At 38.3% G+C, this 17,017-nt stretch overlaps 1 protein-coding gene and 2 long non-coding RNA genes across 3 annotated transcripts in view; 2 read left to right on the top strand and 1 right to left on the bottom strand.

Moving 5' to 3' along the window:
- LOC111267826 (metal cation symporter ZIP8) overlaps nt 1-7,785 on the top strand; it is an 18,681-nt gene extending 10,896 nt beyond the window's left edge. Inside the window, exons 4-8 of the mRNA XM_022846359.2 lie at nt 2,286-2,455; nt 3,928-4,159; nt 4,406-4,564; nt 4,818-5,005; nt 5,336-7,785. Coding sequence (XP_022702094.1) covers nt 2,286-2,455; nt 3,928-4,159; nt 4,406-4,564; nt 4,818-5,005; nt 5,336-5,575 — 989 coding nt within the window. The 3' untranslated portion in view covers nt 5,576-7,785. The remainder of the gene's footprint in view (nt 1-2,285; nt 2,456-3,927; nt 4,160-4,405; nt 4,565-4,817; nt 5,006-5,335) is intronic.
- A 2,671-nt stretch (nt 7,786-10,456) lies between these two features.
- On the top strand, nt 10,457-15,764 carry LOC147752484 (uncharacterized). Its single transcript, XR_015313964.1, has 2 exons — nt 10,457-13,745; nt 14,235-15,764. It is a non-coding gene; the product is annotated as an uncharacterized LOC147752484 (long non-coding RNA).
- On the bottom strand, nt 14,967-16,975 carry LOC111267825 (uncharacterized). Its single transcript, XR_002684862.2, has 2 exons — nt 16,559-16,975; nt 14,967-15,875 (listed from the first exon to the last, which is right to left on the bottom strand). It is a non-coding gene; the product is annotated as an uncharacterized LOC111267825 (long non-coding RNA).
- Between the last annotated feature and the right edge of the window lie 42 nt (nt 16,976-17,017).

Here is a 17,017-nt window from a genome sequence, read left to right as displayed (position 1 = left end):
GAGTTAAAGAGGCCAACGACCATGGTAGTTCTAATTTTAAAAGGCCAATGACTACTACTGTTATCGATTGCATGTGGTGTGACATTGAAATTCATTAAATGTGATATTTAAATGTGAACAGTCGTTGAATACGTGTGAAGCCGACTAGCTAGTTTGAATCAGGCTATTACTTAAATTACTGGACACACATAAGGGGCACACTCTATTGTGGCATTATCTATCTGATGATGTAATGCTGTTTCAACCTTTCACTGTGCTTTTAATTGACGGGAGTTAAGTAGTCATGGATGTAAAATGTAAAATTCACGTCTGTTAACTTTAGCTATTGTCGGTAACCCTACTGTAGGACCGCCTCGCGAGGTGATCATCTGAAAATTTTGACTTATTATTACCTGATTCTGTGATTATTGCCTGACGGTGTGTAGAACTCGTTCGGCAGTTTCGAACTTTGACGTTTTCCATTTTGCGCGAATTAAAAATTAAGGGCTTGACGACGATCTTTCTCAATATAATGTAGCTAGCTGCCAGGTATTCTGCATATGAGCCTGTTCTGTAGTTTTCAGTCGTCTGAACGCCTATTCTGAAATGCCAAAACACTACTAAAGAACAATAGGACAGCTTCAGTACTACTTGAGAAGATACTGTTTGGATGATGGAATTCGGGCCTTTTGGTTATAAAACAGTCATGGATTGTGTCGTATAATAGATGTTGTTGAGTGAATTATACATTCATAAAGGTCAAGTTTACGTTCAAGTGGTCCATCAAGATCGCTAAAGAAAGTTCATTGTTGAAATGATGGGGTCCTCGTGAGAAGGGGTATGAAAGGCATCGACCATCGGATACTTAGAGGGACGCTTGTGAATGGCGGTAAGCATATCGTCCGCACTGCATCAATTCAAATGCTTCCAGTGGCTACTTACAGTAACAGGGCGCCTCGATTTTATATTGTTAATACATACATTTTAAGGCCATCTACTAAATTTTTTTATAATATTTGGGATTTTAAACCTTTAGTGAAATACCTGCCATGCATTAATTGTCCTTAAGAACTGTTAAACTCATGAACCAGAAGATAGGCATGGCGATTAATGGAGATCATATATGATAATGGAGATCATATATTATTACTGTAGAACTTGTTTGTCGTTTAGATATCGTGGGTACAAAAATTACTTGTCATGAGATAGAGGTGTTTTGCGTGTTATCCTTGAGAACATCGATACAATTTTGGACGAATATTCAATACCTAAAAATGTTTATACTGGAGGGTCGCCCTAGTCCCCGTGATAGCGTAATGAGTAACGTGTTTGCTTGCTAAGCTTGAAAGACACGTGGCAATCTGGATTCAAATCCGGGCATAGATACACTACGTTTTGTGTGGTGGCCAGTCATCTAGTACAATGCTTAAGTATTAGACGTAAAATCTGAACCATTTAGACGGGTCCGCCAGATGCTTATAAAAGGAAATGAGAAATGTATCCAGTGTATCCGAAGCAACTAATAGTCGACTTTGAAGATGACACTTAATCCACAGTACGTAAAAGAGCAAAAGACCGCATGGAAGCAGGTGATTGCAAACCGATTCTGCTAGTCTGGCCCTTTAGTAACAATCTTACTCTTGAAATAGAAATCGGATACTGTGGCCAGTTTCTCTGTCAAGAAGCATCATTCTTAATCATCCTTCCCTCATGTACATAAGTTTTTTGTTTATAAATTTAGTTTTGCGGGTCTTCAAGGCATCGGTCTTGAGTTACTATCTGATCAGTACTCATTTCGAACTGGGCATGATTTGTTGTGCTGGGGATCTGTCCACTGAAGCGATACTAAACAGTAGTACCAGATGTAACTTGAAAGAAACCAATTCAATTCATCAAGGAAAAAAAAATCAGAAACAATAAATTCTGTAAAGTTACTGAGTGACTAATAGTGCATTATTTTCTGATGTAACAGTTTTTGACAAAAAACATTAACCCGGATATCATTTAGCAGAATCCTTTTTCATGCAGTTGGACTGCATCAGCTATAGCGCCTGGGCTGCCCTGTAACGTAACGTCATTGTTTTTGCAGGTACACAGACTTCTGTATATGCGCTTTCTCCACTGTGATCGAGCATATCATTATACAATATAATGACGACCGCAGTTACTTCATTTATCAATTCTTAGTTCTTTTATACCTTAGCTTTGGATTCTTCTGACCAAAATGGACCAATGTATTCGTCTTGTTAGCACACATTGGAAAGATAATATACACCGTTAGTCAATGTCAATTTTATGTTTTTCAGTATGGTTATACGGTGTTCTATCGGTTAGCGTTATCTCGGCTTGCTCCCTAACTGGTTTAGCGGTTGTTCCACTTCTGACGCGACAGCTCTTCGACACGATGATGAACGTATTTCAAGGCCTGGCTGTTGGTTCGCTTTGTGGCAGTGCCGTTTTCCATCTTATACCGCAGGTAATTTTCAAACTATCTGTTGAACCTTCTTCACTTGTTTAGCCCTTCTTTTGTTACAGCTCGAGTTAAAAACACCAAAATAGTCGACAAAGCGAGCGACCTGTGCGCTTATAAAAATTGTAATACTTTGTATTTATTAGACGATGCCAAATACCCGGATGTTAACCTCGATTTGGATATTTCTACAAGAGTCGCGTTAATTCTTGTTATAATTTGTTGAGAAGCTGCAATCCAGTATGTTCGGTAGTAGAGTGGTCTAACGTTTGGCTACCAAATTTAAAAACATATGAAGTAACAGGCACAACTCGTTTTGTGCTGAAAGATGCATCCATCCGCAATGATGGCTGGCCGCATTTTCGATATAAAACTTGAGACATTTATTGTAAGAAGATGTAGATGCGTTAGATCCTCGAAAATGGTGAGATCTTTGTGGCAATATTCTATTATTATATCTGCAGGATTTGCAGTTTTATTTTTTTGTTGGTGGTCGTTGTGTACGGAAGACAAATTTAACCACTGGTGAATGAAAAATAACCTAACAGCCGAATGAGACAAAAATACGGCGCGAGTATTTTTTTTGTAGACTGTCTGGTGCTTATCGATTAAATTATTTTCCGTTCAGCGATCTAATCTCACTATTGGGTGACGACCAGAATCGTTTGTACTCAAAACAATTAGGGCATGGCGTCGAACTCCGATTTTAGATGAGAGAGAGCGCCATCGTATTGTTTGCATAGTAACCTATAGCGACATTTGTCGGATAGCGAATTTCGGCATGTTCGACCTTTAAATGAGCCGGTAATATTGTATGCTAACGGTAATGTTTGTATATTCGCAATAATATGGATCAGAATATGGTTACGCGATCAAACTAACCGGTTTTGGTTTTCACCCACGTAGCCTTTGAAAGCATCAGTAGCACCTGTTATATAAGATAAGTGTCATCAAAAAGAAGGTTATTTTCTATTGAACATGAATATGACATCCTATGCATAGCTCCACCTTGATGGCTTGCCGTTTTAAGTGTTTCATCAGCAGCGAATCTGACTGATGGTATGGGCTAGACGTGAGTGACATTGGCTTCCAACCTCTATACATGCTCGTCTGATAGAGATTGAGATCAAAAAGATGTACAAAAAGTGTAACTCCAGCATAAGCGCAAATGAGCTCTGTCTCTTGTTCCTTGTTTTGTATTCAATAAAGATGAGTATTCTTCTTCTGTTCTGCTCTTCCATCTTATAGGTCGTAAATGTTACAGTGTGCTTTGTAAATACAGCGTAGTGATTTTGAGCGCTAGAACGAATTTAAAACGATAGTTAGTGTTAGAACTTTGAAATAGCCGTGATAACCTTTGTGTAATGATGAGCTAGTGCATGTGCAAAAAACGCACGCCGCGTTTTTCTAAGCAGATTAGTTCGTGTGATATACATACATACTATCAATTGCACTGCTTTGAAATGTTCCTGGTACAGGCGTTCGCCTTAACCGAGCACGATGCAGGCTATTTATGGAAAAGCCTAGTGGTCATCTTCGGCATTTATTTTTTCTATCTATCGGAGAGAATCATGAAGTTATTGGCCGGTCTACGAAAGGAAGAGAAAACGAAATTGCAGCTAAATTCGGTTGTTGCCGACGAGTCTGGAACGCTTGTAGACTCTCATGCCCATACACTGCATAGTCACTCACACGCTCACCCACCTAAAAGTACGTGAATTTGTTTAGATTTAGTTCTAGCCTATTCTAGCTAATATATGTATATATATGGGAGAGGGCGGTATTTCGACCAGATGATGCCGTTTGCTCTATTTTTTTCTCAATTTATGAGTGAATTGTGTTGAAATTGCATTTCGTCATTGTTAAATATCGATCGAAATATGTTAACACGTACACATGCAGTTGACAGCTTGGGTTTATGAATTTGTATTCTCGCTTATTTTTTATTCGTCCTAGACGGCTCAATTGCGTCTGTCGCATGGTTGATAATCTTTGGAGATGGGATGCACAACTTCATTGACGGACTATCTCTTGGCGCGGCTTTCAACAACTCAATCCTTGGAGGGATTTCCATTTCGGTAGCAGTCATTTGCGAGGAATTCCCACATGAACTTGGTTAGTATTTAACGGTAATATTGCTGACTAAGTTGCCAGCTGCTGTATTGCATAGCTTTTTCAGTAGAATTACGTCACGTGTACCACGTAGATAAACGGCCACCAAATTAATTCTGGGATCTGATTTTGTCTATTAGGTATAAGCAGCAGGAATAACAAGTCGATAAAATGCATTCAATATATAGTAGCTCCTTGTGTTAATCCAACTTCATTAGTAATTTTATAACATTGATGTTGTTCATGTCGGTCGCAGGTGACTTTGCTGTACTTTTAGGTGCAGGCATGTCTGCTCGACAGGCGGTACTATACAATTTTCTGTCCGCCCTGACCTGTTTTCTTGGATTAGCGGTTGGAATTCTCGTGGGAGATTTAGCAGAGGGAACACCGGCCATCTTCGCCTTTGCGGGAGGCATGTTCCTTTATATATCACTTGTTGGAATGGTGAGACGACTTTCGAAGATGTACAGTTGTTTTCGACCAGATTTCAACGAGTATTTCCGAGGGTTGTGTTTAAGGGTTTTTGGGGCCTTACGATGAACAAACGACTCGCCTTGTTCTTTTATTGTTTTGTTATTAGCTTTGAGTCGTCATCGCCATCGCTTCTAGTGGATAGGAGTCACCGCTAGCAACTGAGTACGAAAACGACCTATGTGGCCGGCGTAAGGAGGAGTCTAAGGTCCAACCAGATTAGTTGCGAAGCCCTAATACTGGCGGAGATTTAATCGATTCGATATTGGTTGTTTCTTTCGTTTTTATGTATTTATGTGGCAGATGGGCGAGATCAACGACGTTGTCGAGCGCATTCAGGGCTTTAGAGGGCAATTGCGGGCGCTGCTACTTCAGAACATCGGGATTGTGGTTGGTGTAGCGACCATGTTTGTCATGGCAAAATATGCCGAAGTAATAGACTTTGAAGCTTTTTCGTTAACGGAAGACGATGAAGCTGTCCTGTCAGACACGCTAGCTCATATCAATCGCAACGTTAAGGGAATGCTTGCGACAGGATTTTAATCTGTTAATCACGAATGCTGCTAACAGTAGACGAAGCACATGTTTTTCAATTGTCAGCGATGTTGTAGATCCTACGACTACGCTGTTTCTCTGTAACGCCAAATAGCCAACGTAGATGGCTAATTTCTTTTCACATGTTTATTGAATGATTGCAAATTTTATTGCCATATATACAACTTAAACGTTCACTACTACAGCCACGCCGTTGACAAAAAGACTCATAAACAGGTGACGTGGACGCAGTATAAGTATTGTATAGTCAATATAATTTCTACACACATTTACAAGTTCCTTTATCTCTTTATGGCTAAATGATAAGTATCAGGGATGGCATCAGGGAGATTCCTACAAGGGAGATAACGATAAGTTAAAAATGGAGTATTCTCCCGTACCGACGGGACCCGATCCCATATGCGTACTTGCTCACATAACCCGCATAGTTGTTTTTACCTATAGTACGTTGCGAATATTATTTCCATCTGGGAATTGCCACACATATGCTTGACGACGAGTATCAGACAGAGAATCTTTGGGGTTTGGGTATATGAAAGCTGCTCAAACATAACGACAGGAAAATAGGAAGACGCCAGCCCTTGACTTGGCATGTAGACCTCAGTAGGTGTATGCCGGCCAGTCCAAAGGGCGCCGTAGCGGTCAGGTACATAGAGTTTATGACTATTATTATTATTATATTGATGATGATGTTGATTATGTGGTGTGCACTATCGCCAGGCGCAAAGCAATCTAGGTATATTTATAGATTAATTAATAAATGAACTTGGTGTGTAAATGGAGAAAAGACGGCAAGAGATAAAAAAAGATAGGGCAAAGCAGAGTATCTGTCATCTGTTTTTGCTTTGTTGTATAGTACATGTTATTATTATTATTATAAATTGCCTAGTTAGATAAAGTGAAGGTTTAGTCTGACACGATGCTAAACTCAACTGCACGCTTCATACGTGCGGTTCGACGTAGCAACAAAGAGTTGAAAAAAAACTTTGTAGTTTTTAGAGATGTATCCGTTCCTTCGGAGGGCATAGAAAATATATTGTCATAATTTTCTTTTTTTACCTAGAAATTTCAAGGCTAATTTAGCTCTCAAAAAAAGGGGCATTCTAGCATTCGTTTTCATTTAACGCACGACACACATATCAGATAAAAACCTTTCAGATGCCATGCCATAAACTCTAACAAATTCGACGAAACCAGTTTTACAGGCAATTGCGCCAAGTTTACAGCAGTTTTTGTTATTATCTTGATTACTGATATGTGACTCGCAAATGGTATAACAGTAACCATAAACATATGCATGTAAATACAAGCGCTATGGTAGCCGGAGCTGGGCGTTCAACTGTAAATGTTTCATAATGTTTGCAATGAAAAAGACAATTGTCAGCGATGCTTAAAACGTAGCTATTTTTCATGAAGAGAAGAGTGTTCGAATCAATTGAAAGCCATACAAAGGAGCAATATGCTAAAATCTGTGCACTATAATACAGTTCAAATTACTGTATATTACGGAACGTCAAATCCATTTTACGTATGTGAAATTATTATAGCCATTTTATCAATAATCCCCCTGTGCCATCACATTATCCTATGGGTTGCAATTATTTTCACCCAATTTATAAGCTTAACATATATGCTCGTTAGTCTTATAAATTGAGTATACACGATTTGATATATATATGTCACAATGTGTTCAGTGCACAGCCGTCATATATATATATATATAAATGTCACTTTTAAATAATGACATTGTAAAACTAATACTGTACACTATCTGTCTAATATTTGATCAACTGGACGTCGCACAATACGATTCGCTGCCGAAATTTCTTCCCTTTAGAAAACGACCGAAATTAGCACAAGCTCAAGAACACATTGTTAACTAATCGTTCAAAGTATGTACAAAGAATATATAGAATGCTCCACACGTTGTATATACACCGTTACAATGGAGAAGACCACGAAAGCGCTAGCGAAAATAGCCGCACGTAAGTAGGACAGAGTTTGATTTTTGATACCAGTACGCAGAAACTTGAATGCAAATGAGGCGAAGTGCAGCATGTACATAAAGAGAGATTCGAACTTCATTTGACCACTGGGCTGAGCGAATTTCAGATATGGTCGAGTACAACAGTTTATCATAGTGTACGTCTGCGTTATAAGCAAAATATTTTTAAATTTCAATACATCTCATATGTGTGTACATGTGTTTTCATTATAACTGCATGCGTTGGTGCTATTCCGAATAATTATCGGGTTGTTAAGAAAACGATGGCCGTTTTTGTTTCTTGCTGCTAGTAATTTATTTAGAAATGCTCAAGTGTTAAGAAGACTATACAGGGTGCACAGGGTAATCATAGCTTTGCCTGGGACACAAAATTTTAGATTGAATTTGAGGTGATTTTTAAGTAGTACGCTTACACCATATAGACTCCTTATCGTAGTAGCCACATATATTTATAATTGTTTCGCCAGCTTGAACTAAAAATAAGGTCTTCGGTACTTATTAAGGTCGAAAATAGTGCTTTTTGCAACCTAATATATCTTTTTGTGATCTATGAAATTCGGATAATGGGTGAGATAAGAGCTTACGCAAAATTTCCCCACCGACAAGAGAAATTAGATCCTTGATCGATACATGGAAATCGATTTCTAGGACTCGTTCACGCGGAAAAAAATAGAAAAGCGAAGTAATAAAGAAAACAGCTATTACTTTCTGAATTCATGATGTAATAATCCAGTTACCTGTGTTGAAGAAACGAGCAGATTTCTATAGGCGCTTTTCTGAAAATATTTAATAACAGTATTACTGTTATTTTATTGCCGAGAAGAAACGTTTTCTTTACAAACCATCGATTAATAGTTAACATATTAGGACACAAACCAAAGCAAGCCAAAAAAATATTAACAGATCCGACCGCAGGAGATGTACTAGATGTGTCGCTAAATAAAACATCGAGATTAAGAACCCAACATTTTGAAATAAATTTGTCCTTAATTTAAAGGTGTATATAGGTACTTTTTTATGCTCGTTAAGCAAAACTGCCCAACCACATTCTTGTTTGAAGTGTATTGTGCGTTACGATGATCATCAATAAAATAAGTAAATATTCAAAAAGACATCTCATTTTCATTAGCTTTCTAGTTCTAGAACTGATTTTTGAGGCGATAAGTACTTCGTGGGGCCGCCTACGCTGCTCGGGATTTGCCTACCCTGTTTAATTTAATCGAAAATAGAGACTAGGCTTCCAGTACGATGACTTTTACTTAGTTGACAATTTGAAACTGAATCTATTTTAGCTACTCCTGCCACAAACAAGTTAGCATCGTTTGTAGCTGAGTTTAGTATCTTATGTAGATTTGTGTCAACGTAAATCCATTTTAGATTTACGTTAATTTTTGGAGCTAAGGTTTTTGGAGCTCGAAAAAAAGTGTGAGTCTACAGAGGAACCCCTTGTTTGGAAATGACATATTGGGGTCTCATGCAAAGCTATTGCAAACATAAACCAGACCTACTTGCCTCAGAAATACAAGATTATTGAGGTAGTGCTAATTTTACAAATATCTTTCGGCTTTTTCCGCAGCTACTTCTTTCAGAGCGTGTAGATAGTAGCTAGTTGCGAGCGATTCAGAAAAGGTAATTGCAGATGCCAATAATGAAAATGTGTATATAATCTAAAGTGTAGGCTAAAGTCTTTTTTATCAAGATGTATGCTATTTCGAATTACCGTCTCTTCACGCGATTTAAAACGAGACTATTTATCATACGTGAGTACATACGGGAACATTTTCTAATGCCTTTTGCACTGGCAGCTGAGCAAACCAGATCGTCGCTCGATTTCGCTTCTGTTCTACTAATTACGTCTATTTAATCAGAAGCTTTGATCTGAGACAACTGTTCGAGCCGAACATCTCGCACTGGTTACGGTACAGAACTGGTCGAATCATGCCAGTGGCGCACGTATCCTCCGTAGGCGCATCCAAATGGCCACTTTTAGAAGCAGCTGACTGGTATCTGTAGCAAGAATAAACCAGAGACGCTTTCGAATCAATAAAAGAAAACAAAACATTCAAAATCAGACATTTGCGTCTCCATTGAATTTAATAACTAAGTTTATACTAAACTAAACTGTAAAATATTTAGTTGACTAGAAACGACCATGAAAAAAAGCAAATAAATCTACAAATATAAAGGTATACATTCTTGAAGGCCATGGTCTCTCATCTATGGGATTTCTCTTTAACGAATGAATTACATGCGGCATATTGTCATATTATAAACGCCTGTCTAGGAAAGCAGCACTGAACTTCTCTCTCGCAAAGTATCAGAATTAATTTTAGATATGAAATCGATTTTTATATGTCATTATGTTAAGTTTAAACAGATAATTATTTTCAGGACATGTTTGAGAAGCCTGTGTGTTCATAACTTGACCCATAAATATGGGCCTACTCAGTAGATGCACAGTTGTTCAACTATATTTGATTATACGTGCATGATTATGCGTTTGTTTGTCGGCCTTATGTTCTATTATAGAAAATAATTAAATGATCACATGTATATGATCTACGTTATAAAGACATAAAATAGATGGTTAGCTTAGTTTAGACTGTTCGTCCCATGTTATCAGTGTCCTGAATTTTGGTGGACCTTACACTATCAAACCTTGGTCATAAGGCTTAATTTGTAGTCAGGCATTTAGCCTTCTAACTATTCGGTTTTTATAAGTAAATGTAAAGCACATATAGAAAATGTATTGAGATTGAAGAATACAAATTGTATTGGTTTGAAGCTGAAGCAAAACCTTGTTAGCTTAAGTTGCACATACGAAACCCTTCCGAACAAAAGTTAAAACTACGCCGAGGCTTTAACTCTATTCACTTTTCTGCTAAAGTTTAAATTTGTGGAAGAAGTAACTCAACAGATATTATATGGAAAATACTTAGTTGTCTAAGAAATAGGTCTCGATTGAGTGAGTGACAACATAAGTGTGAGTTGTCCGTGTCTAGGAAAACCTACTGTTCTTTTAATTGCTGCTTTAGTCAGTTAATTAACATAATTTGTAATAGCAAGTAGAGATAGTCGAAATTCACAATTTTCCACGCTTTATTTTTCAGCTTTGAACTGAAATGATTCACAAACTTCTTCTTGTAGCAAGAGACCTACGGGTACCTGCATGAGGCTAGACCTAAAACCCTACTAAACGCCAACAGGTCTAGAAAAGTGCTGCAACAAATTTCAGCTGTACAGAATGCTAACATAGCACTTATTTTGATATAATCAAATATCTTCGCAGGAGCAGAAGAAGCAATTCTAGACGACCTAGTCTGTTGTTATCAGAAAAAGAATTCGGAGTAGCGATCGTTAACGAGAACACATGTCTGTCACTGTAGAATAAGAGCGATACATGTTTTCAAAGAGACTAAGTGATTTCAAGCAACAAAAACCACTTCAGTAGAAGAAATTCTCGGTTATAGGAGTGCCGAGAAGCTTTACTACGAGATTTTTGTTGAAAAAAAATACCGCTAGACTGGACATTTGCTCTAATCCAGCGGCGGGCTCTTATAGGCTAATCGATTGCTTCTTAACTCTAGAATCAAAATAGACACACAGAGCTACATCGAGAAATCAGTTAGCCTTGGAGGTTGAATTCTGTTAGGTAGATGTGATAGTTAGAATACGCTCGAAATAGTCAGTGAATTCGACGACTCATCACTATTTTTGGTCTATATCAGATATGATCTACGGCTAGAGATTGCTATTCCGATGTCAGTAGATAAAATAGATGTCCAAATATTTGGTTATTCATCAAACTTTGCCAATTGCCAGGATGCTCAAATCAATGAAAAAAATGTTACCGGTATTATTTTTCACAAATGAAGCTTTTTGCGGTTTTTCGATAGCTTCGTATTGCGTTGCAGCTGTGTCAAAAAAATGCAAAGTCTTAGCTTTATGCCGATACTCTTACCCCAATGGTTGCTTATAACGTAACGAATGAAAATTTCCTATTACTTTATCTCTAATAGTTTTTTTTGACTGACATGAGATGGTATTAAAGCAAAATATTCTTATTTTTTTTTAATGATTTGGTAGATATTTATAGGAAAATCTCATTAAGTGAAAAACTAGACTTTGACAAAGAAGATGAAAAAGAATAAGAATATTTTCCATATCATCAGATTTTCCTATAAATATCTACCAAATCATTTATTCTGATACATTTTCATATCTCTCAATGGATTGAATATCGACAGGGCATGGTCCCACTGGTAAGAAGCTCCATTTTCTAAACTCTGTTGTTCACTCGTAAATTGGCCATTAGAAAAGATACTTTGCCCATTTTTACTCATAGACAAAATTGGCAAAGATCTCCTTGACTCCTTCTAGTTATCCAAAGGTAGCTTTAACGAAACCCTAACTCATTGAACCTCTGAGCCAGCTTAGACGATTGTGTGCGTTTAAACAGACGTAACGCTTCAGTCGTTCAAGCCAGCGTAAAATCATCAGGCGTGGAGACTCTATGTATATATTTGCGTAGAGCCGCTGGATTTCCTAGGAGCGCCATGACAGCGGCAAAACAGAGGCCACAGCGGCAGCACAATCATCCACGAGAGCGCTAAGATAAAATTATGTTCTCTATTCTCGATCGCTTTGCTATTAGCAAAACCGAAACGGCTCATCTATGTAGCGTTTCGTGCTATTTCCAGCCTAACTATTATTTGACCTATTGACGCTGCAAACAGATACAATCGAACTCGCGACGTCCGTCACGACCGTGATCTATCATCAGCAATTTCACACTGAATCTGACTATCCGAAATGCCATGGTGCTCTACACAGGTGATGTCGTTCATGCGCGGGTGAGCCTATATTGGCTGGCCCAATGTTGATAGGTCCCCGCAACGATGCAGTGGTGAAATGTCTGCCTATTGGACTAAGGTATATGTGCACGGGCCTGTTGGTCGACTCAGTGATAAGTTTCTGCTGTAACTTAAGCACCATTCACAAACCTTCTCGGTATATATATAGATATCAAGTCTTCCTCTACTACAGCTACTAGTAATGCTAGTTAAGTTCATACGCTGATAGGCATGGCATCATCACTGACAAAAGCATTAAATCATATTTTCTCATATTTTAGTGCCTTATATAGGTGTGTCGTTATATGACGATCAATCCCTTGCCGTTCCTTCTCACTTTATTCTCTATTCCTGCTACCTCTCATTCTGTGACCGGGAATTTCGATTGAACTCTGCGTCTGTTTGCCTTTCAACGGAGCGCTGTAGGAGCATATGTAGGGAACTATACAGCGAGAGATGGTGGGAAACTTAGTATAGCTAAAATATTTGAAGCGGGTACTCTACTGCTACTACTACTACTATTAGAAACTACCACAGTATTACACGATGCCGATTCGATTTATCGAGATCCCGTCACAGCCCAACGGGAATGGCGACATGGCGAGATGCCATCGCGTCCACGAGGTGCACCTGTGTTGCGTGGCCTGATCTAACGGCACCGCTGAGCGCGGACCTCTATCATCGTTCGGTCGTACTTCAGTTAAATTCTGCCAAGTTTTTGTGAATACTGTTGGCCACCAGCTAGTCACTACGATAGCGGCGGTGAACTTCGATCGCCGACCACACAGGGGCCGTTGTTACTGTGACGTTGTTGCTGTGTTGGCAATATCCGACGTAAGAGAATCGAATCAAGTAAAGCAGGCAAAGGTAAAGCGTTTATAAAGTTTGTCCAGCCGCTATCCGGGGCCCCGAGCGCCTCTAGCTGAGCAAACTTTCAACGAGTATAAAAGACTAGAGTACGAAGTGATGCCCGTTCATAGTCGAGATGTCCGCCCGTTGTGCTGCTAACAATAGTTCTTCTGACCTCGATATCGTCCTTCGACTTCTGAGGTCCGAGTGGCTACTTAAGTACCATTACTGCTAAATCACTAATGAGCTAGGTAAATAGGGAGACAGTCTAATTGGTAGTTGGTGACTTCTCTTGGTAAGGTTCTACCAACTACATTGGACACTTGTTTGGATGTTCGGTGAGCGTGATCTGGTTTGTAATGTGGCCGTTATCGGTGGTAATTACAGCGTGTTTGTAATACCGTTAGTGACATATTGATGTTGCGAACCGGAGATTCTGACACCCCCTACGGTAAGTAAGGTAAAAAAATTCAATTATTGCTCGACCTCATTTTGTAAGCTTTTTGTATTAACTAGCATCAGTTTAGTTCGTTGCGTATCTTATATTTCTCAACCGCTTTTCAGAGCTATTTTCGCCAGTAACGAGGCGGGTCCGGATCTGATGCTAAAATAGCAATGCTAGCTATATATGCTTTAACAATTTAAAGGTCCTGTACGGCTTTGAACCAACTTTTTGTCTGTCATCTTAATGGATTAACCCATTTCGATTTTTTGTCAATTACTAACAAACTTTAATTGGTTTTTGATGACAGATGACAAAGTTAATCAATTCCAATAAATTGATGTGACATAATATTCACGCATTAATTTTTCCGTAGAAAAAAAAAATTATGCTTGCACTCCATTAGCTAACTCTAATAATTTGTTGACGCACCTGCAAATTAATCAATACATAGTTCAATGGGTGTTTAGTCTTACAAGTCATATTTCAAATTTGCAGATCCCTCAACGTCCAGCGTCAAAGTTACAACCAAAAACATCAACAATTAGGAGCCCGTGGTAGCATTGGCAAGATGGTGGCATAGTTGCGATAGCAAGCACCAACTATTCTCCATCAGGCCCGTGGACACGGCGCTCAGGTCTTCATGAAAACTTCGAGGAAATGTTGGTGGTCTTAATGTATACTGGCCTTGACTTGTACTAAGGATGGTGCCCCTAAGCCTCTAACTGTTTTTTGAGAAACCTTAGCGACGCCAGCTGAAATAGTTTAGGTTCAACACTGGCCGCAGACTCACTTCGTTTTCTAGTTGAAATATTTATGGGTTTGTAGTGAAGGTGTGGCGTTGATCCTTTTTCTAGCACTGATCCCGAACAGTGAGCACATGACTGCACTTAGATCTGTCATGAGGAGTTAAGTGGAGAACTTTTTTGTAAGGCTAGACAATCATATTATGTTCTTGATGGTTCTTGATAGCATTCAGTAAAAATATATATACTGAATAGTAACCCGTAATGTTTTATGATACCTTTTTTCCTAGCAGACACTCTAAGATCTCAGTGCTGTTTATTTTGCATTATTTAGCTTAGCACTGTATTTCGTAATTCATGACTAATGTATTCATAATTTATAAGCTCTTCTAGCACCTACATATTTACATGCATTGTGAAATTTTTCTTACGCTTCAGCTGCTAACAATTAATTTGAACAAATGCCCATAAGAGTCGTACAGCGTGTTAGATATCCAATATAATTGCATGAAAATATTTATTTAATTATAGAATATAATACGATAATAAATGAAATTAAAATAAACCAGTTTAACGCATGCAAACACCATTGTTCACTATACATTGGACTTTTAGACTTCAGAAAAACTGGTCGCTGCACTTCATTGAATTAATAAAGTGAGTTAGTTGTATCCGCCTGTCAACGATGTCAAAGATGTGCATGAGTTCCGGCCAAATATTCAAAGTACTATGTTGCAAATAAGAACGAATAAATCTCAATGCAGTATGGCAACCAATAAGTACCTTAAATATAAATATAATTAGTCGTCGACGCAGTAGCTTGAATGACTAGACCTCCTGCTGTTAGCGACAGGGCTCGTTGGTGCAATTTTCAGCATCGACATGAACGTTATGTGTTACTAAATTAAGAAACATAATAATAATTGACGTTAACTGTGACCATAATTAAGCTAGCTAAAGGTTACAATATTTAATATATTAGATCATTTAATGATATTATACGTAATCAATAATTAGAAAGGATGTCGTTTTTATACTTGTTACTCCGCAGATGGCTGAAAGTATACACCGTAATTTTCTTTAAAAATTGTCTCTAGTTACGGGCGAGCTTTTGTTGGCGTAGTAAATCCGGCGACTTATAAGCCTTCTCTATTGCAGCGGTCTTGACATCTGGTCACCTTCTTGATTGTCTTCAATACTTCCACTTTTTTTCCGTTTTTGAAACGTTTGCACCATTAATGTACTGTGCTTTCGCTAAAGCCTTCTTTGCCTAGTGTCTTCACAAATTTTTGATGAATCTCCGCAGCGCTGTGGCTTTTGAGGAATAAACATTGCACCACTACGCGTTGACTTTCGAAACTGGAAGATGTCCATCCATCTGAATTCTTTACTCCTGAAAGAAACTCGATCGGCTTTAGCTCACAAGTTCCTAGAAGTCTGGAATACTTTCCAGCCAGATTTGTGTGTTAGAGGTACGCAATTTAAGACTTATTGAATTTTCAAGTCCATCGGATTTTGAAAATCAATAAATAACTAAGAGCCTAATAGCACATACACTTCTGGAAAATTCAATTGTAACACCAGTTCCTTGTTATCAAATAAAGAAAATAAAGCCAAGGGGCTCCAAAAACTAAAATCGCATTAATGATTCCGTGTCGTATGGATGGCGTTTTCGATATTTCTTTGTTAAAAGCCAGACGCCACTTCAATGCGGGTCAATTTAAGGTCGCTCAGCGCACATTTATTTGTTTAGCACATAGGCTGCCGTTGTTGATCATGAATAGTGCTGTTCAGCTTTCAACATTTCTTTTATTACCAAGGGAACTGTAATAAACAAATATTTCGAGTATAATTATTTCACTGAGCTGTATTCTGTGCAATCACAAAGATATTAAATTCATTGGAACATTTTGATCGCTCTTTCTACTCTCATTATTATATGGAAGCCTTCATTATTCCAGCAGCGTTAGTTTTTTTTTCAATCGAATACAATGCCGATCGTTGCTAAAATAATTACAACAAATCATTGTGAATAGTTCTGTGGCCATAACAGGCGCAGATACTTCTTTGCCTTACATGAGAAAGCGTTTGATGGCACACGGGCTACAAGTGAAATCGATTAACGGACTGAAATTCAGTGTAGCGTTTGAATTGAGTAAATAGAAATAAGCAAATACTTCAGGAAACGTGCGACACACACACTAGCAGTATCAGACTCACAAAATGTCACACTGTAAGCTTGAGCAATACTGTGGATGAGGAAATTTGGCGAAAGCAGAGTCGTCCGTTCCTTTATTTTCTGTCAACACAATGGGACTTTAGGTATTTGATCTTGAGTAGATCTAGATTTGTTTTGTAGAAACATGTAATTGATATCTTATACCTCTGTAAGAATCAAAAATTAGCATTCTTCAACCTGTTAAAGCCAGAAATTATATTGTAAAATCATTTTACTCGCCTAGCAGGTGCTGGTGACCGGCTTACTTCCATCGCTTTCAAATGTCCCGCCATTTCCGATGGCGAGAAGGAACTCAG

This window comes from Varroa jacobsoni, unplaced genomic scaffold (assembly GCF_002532875.2).
Source record: "Varroa jacobsoni isolate VJ856 unplaced genomic scaffold, vjacob_1.0 scaffold_1226, whole genome shotgun sequence".
NCBI lineage: Eukaryota > Metazoa > Arthropoda > Arachnida > Mesostigmata > Varroidae > Varroa > Varroa jacobsoni.
This window is presented reverse-complemented; position numbering and strand designations above follow the sequence as displayed.